The sequence below is a fragment of the Lathyrus oleraceus genome, chromosome 5, assembly GCF_024323335.1.
Source record: "Lathyrus oleraceus cultivar Zhongwan6 chromosome 5, CAAS_Psat_ZW6_1.0, whole genome shotgun sequence".
Lineage (NCBI taxonomy): Eukaryota > Viridiplantae > Streptophyta > Magnoliopsida > Fabales > Fabaceae > Lathyrus > Lathyrus oleraceus.
In genome coordinates, this window is record NC_066583.1 from 402,527,395 (window position 1) to 402,531,338 (window position 3,944).

General features: G+C 35.0%; 1 protein-coding gene across 1 annotated transcript; it reads left to right on the top strand.

Moving 5' to 3' along the window:
• The first annotated feature begins 1,156 nt into the window (after positions 1-1,156).
• LOC127081041 (transcription factor SPATULA-like) lies at positions 1,157-1,904 on the top strand. The gene is given in 2 exon segments (XM_051021332.1): positions 1,157-1,231; positions 1,365-1,904. Coding segments are annotated over 2 exon segments (615 nt in total).
• Positions 1,905-3,944: the final 2,040 nt, after the last annotated feature.

Below are 3,944 nucleotides of genomic sequence, written 5' to 3' on the forward strand. Positions count from 1 at the left end.
CTTCAACAAGCAAGGGCTGTTCAAGAGTGGTGGATTCATCCACACCGGTCAAGATGAAAAGGCTGCCGCCTTTCTGGAAGAGGATGAAGAGGATTTTGGCAACTTCATCATCCTTAGTGGGATCTGCAATAATTGGATCGCTGTTGATATTCCAACAGTTATCCATAAGTCAAAGTAATGTTCATTGTGTTTGAAAACCCTTCTCCCATGCCAAAAGGAGAAGTGATGACATTGTTGGCGCATAAATACAATGATATTTTCATTCAATAAATTCATGTTAAATGTTTGTGGCATACCCCGATTTTAGATCCATCTGCATTCATCCACTATGCATCATGCATTCATTTTAGTATAAACACTAATTCACGTCTGAGGTCAATCGTTGACTTTTTGGTCAATTAGTTGACCAAAGTCAACCGTCCATTCCCAAATCCATATTGTCTCTATTTTGATAAACATTGGTCATTATCTAGGCCTTTTCGATCATGGTGCTTTTAATTACAAAATGGATTCTAATTATTTGACTTTTTAATTTTCAATTTGATTTTAATTTCAAATTAAGTCTAATTCCAAATTTCAATTTAATCTTAATTGTTTTTTTTACTAATGATTCAAACTCTAATTGATTTTAATTTTCAAATAAATGTTAGAATTGATATCAAAGTAATTTTAACAAATTATATATTAATTTGATTTTAATTGGTTTTATTGGTTTTTTAATTTTAAATTGACATTTAGATTAGTCTTGGATTATTTCTAAAATCCATATCCATTTTTATAACCAAATATCCATTTCCATAAACCAAGTTACATCCATTCTTATTCTTTACAATCACTTCAATCAAGTTAAAACTACAACCATAACCATACAATTCATTCAAACTTTCAAACTTTCATTCAATATATCCAATTCCATTCAATACAATTCAATAAACATTCATTACATGATCCCATTCATTCAATTAACTTTCAATACACAATCTAATAATTCAATACGTTTCCAACCCAATCCCATAAGAATTCCAAAACAGCCCCGCCGTCCAATGCGCTTTGTAGCCGCATCCAAGCCGAAATTCCCAAGCTAACCAATAACCTTCAGACTTTCTATTCATTCCTGAAGCAAATATGTCCAAAATTCTGCAGTAATTAACCAATTATGCAACACACCTGCAAGTGCAAACCAAAGGATCCTGCACAAACATCAACGGCCAATAACCTGTATCAGTCCCAGGCATATTCACATTAATCCAAGCTGCAACAGCCAACAAATAATAAGACATCAAGTAATCCCATCCTAAACTTATAACAACTCCAAAACAGTTCTCCAATAAGCTATGACGGCGACGCCTTTCGTTCCATAACAGGAATTGAATGATGAAGCTTCAGAGTTGCCATCATCAAAAGCTACCCCACCATCACGTTCTTCATCAAAGAAAAGCAGAGTTGCAGAGTTTCATAATTTATCTGAAAAGAGAAGGAGGAGTAAGATTAATGAGAAATTGAAAGCTTTGCAGAATTTAATTCTGAATTCTAATAAGATAGACAAAGCTTCATTGCTTGATGAGGCTATAGAATATTTAAAGCAGCTTTAACTTCAAGTGCAATGTTGGTGATCATTTCTGCAGATGTTAATGATAAGAAATGGTTATAGCCTGCATCCGGTGTCTCTATCAGGAAGATTGCGACCTACGATGTTTTCTCAAACCGATTTATTCAATCTTGATGAGGGTAATATTGGATTTCACAATTCTGTCAACGCAATTGCCTCATCTGCAAATGATGAATTTTTTGCGCCGCCTAGTTTTAGTTTTCTAGAACAAGGCAGCATCTCGAATCAAACTGTCACGGAAAATATAGCTAATTTTGACCCCTCATCAAGTTTTCAACCCTCTATTAAGGCTTAACTCCTGCAACAGCACACCACAGGAAATTAACAAGCTTCAAAATAATCAATACGACTACACCACAGGGGATAACAAGTTCTAACTTACGGTAACTAACCTCTAACCTTTTTCAGAACCAAGGCAACCTGTTTTCTCTTTTCATTCACTGCTACGGATTTGGCTTCACCATAATGGCCAAAGAGAACCCAACCTGCACTGCCATAACAGCAACATAACGAATTCATCTGCAACGAATTCATAATGGAGTCGCACCATCAAGGCCATGAAAACCGAAGCTACCCATGAATGTTCCAATTTTCACTGCAGTGAAAGCAAGGTAAATCAGCAAGGCAGTAAAATTTCAAGAAATATCCCAAAACGGAATTGAGACAAGGTTAGAGCGAGAAAGGGTAGGTTCACATTACTGTTCTAGAACAAGCATCAAACAGGGCAATCCAAACTGAGCACACCGAAAGGGTTTCGCAGAGATACCTGTTTCGATCTCCATAAGCCAACCTAAAACCCTAATTGCTGAATATAAAAGGGAAGGTCAGATTGAGAAGAAGGAGGACAAAAAAAATCAGAGGCGACCACCACGAAACCCTAATTAGAAAACAGAAGAAAAACCCTAGAGCCAGAAGAGTTGAGCGGCGACGGGAGGAAGATTCAAGCATCGTCATTACCGCCGGACCACCGCCGAAGGTGAGCTTTACTGCTTGAGTCTCTTTAAAGCATTTGTTTTTTTGGCATGTAGAGTGATGGTTTGTGGATGAGGTTGAGACGGAGAGATGAGCGATTGAGGTTGAGGATGAGCGATTGAGGTTTGGTATGAGCGAAGGTTGGAGGAGATGAGCGATTGGGAAGAGAGAGAGCGATTGAGAAGAGTGAGGACGATGAAGGATTTCTTATTTCTGTTACCGTACCTCTCCCATTTTCTCATTTTATTTATTTTTTACACAACACAAACATTTAAACCATTAAAAAAAACTTAATACTTTAGTCTTTTTTTTTTTAAATAGTGTATATTAATGCATTGTTTTTTTTGTGTTCCCTAGTAATTTATTAGTTATTAGTCTCTTGAACCCAACTGCCAGGCGGCTAGGGTCACCCTTTGGGATTCTTCCATTATTTCAATTAATTGTCCATTAACAGACCACCTCATTTGAATTTTTATTTTAATTTATATTTTAATCTATTCTGGTTTATATATTCCAGTTGTTATTAAAATTATAAATAACCATGAGTGGCCTAGTGGAGAGAGAGTAGTTTCATTTGCTTTAGTGGGATGGGTTTGATACTTTGGAGTAGCATATCTCCATATTTGTTTTAATGCTTACTATTTATTTTTTTTTCATAGCTTCTTGCTATTTATTTTACTTTTATATTTTTATCAATTTAATTTAGTTGTTTATATTTTTAAAAGTTTACCTTTTAGATTTAATTAATGGTTGAATTTCCGATATGGTTTTTTTTATTCGATTAGTCGATTTTTGTGTGCTAATTAATTTAGTTAGGTTATTAGTACCCATGTCCATACTTTTACACATGTAAATAATCACATTCAACATTCAATTTCATTTCCTCATCACCTTCAAATACTATTTCAAGCCTTTCTTCCATTAACACTCCAATATTCAAACCTTTTTCTAAATAAAACGTGAAGAAAAAGATTATCCTGGATGAGATATCCAGTTATAATCCCGAATATTAGGCTCAAGCTGTAAGAGCTTGCAAGCCGTAAATATTCGTCTTCTCTTCCACACTCAAATATTCAAATCTTTTTCTAAATAAAACGTGAAGAAAAAGATTATCCTGGATGGGATATCCAGTTATAATCCCGAATATTAGGCTCAAGCTGTAAGAGCCTGCAGGCCGTAAATATTCGTCTTCTCTTCCACACTCAATATTCAAATCTTTTTCTAAATAAAATGTGAAGAAAAAGATTATCCTGGATGGAATATCCAATCATAATCCCGAATATTAGGCTCAAGCTGTAAGAGCTTGCAAGCCATAAATATTCGTCTTCCCTCCAAAACATTCGTAAATATTCGAATCATTTTC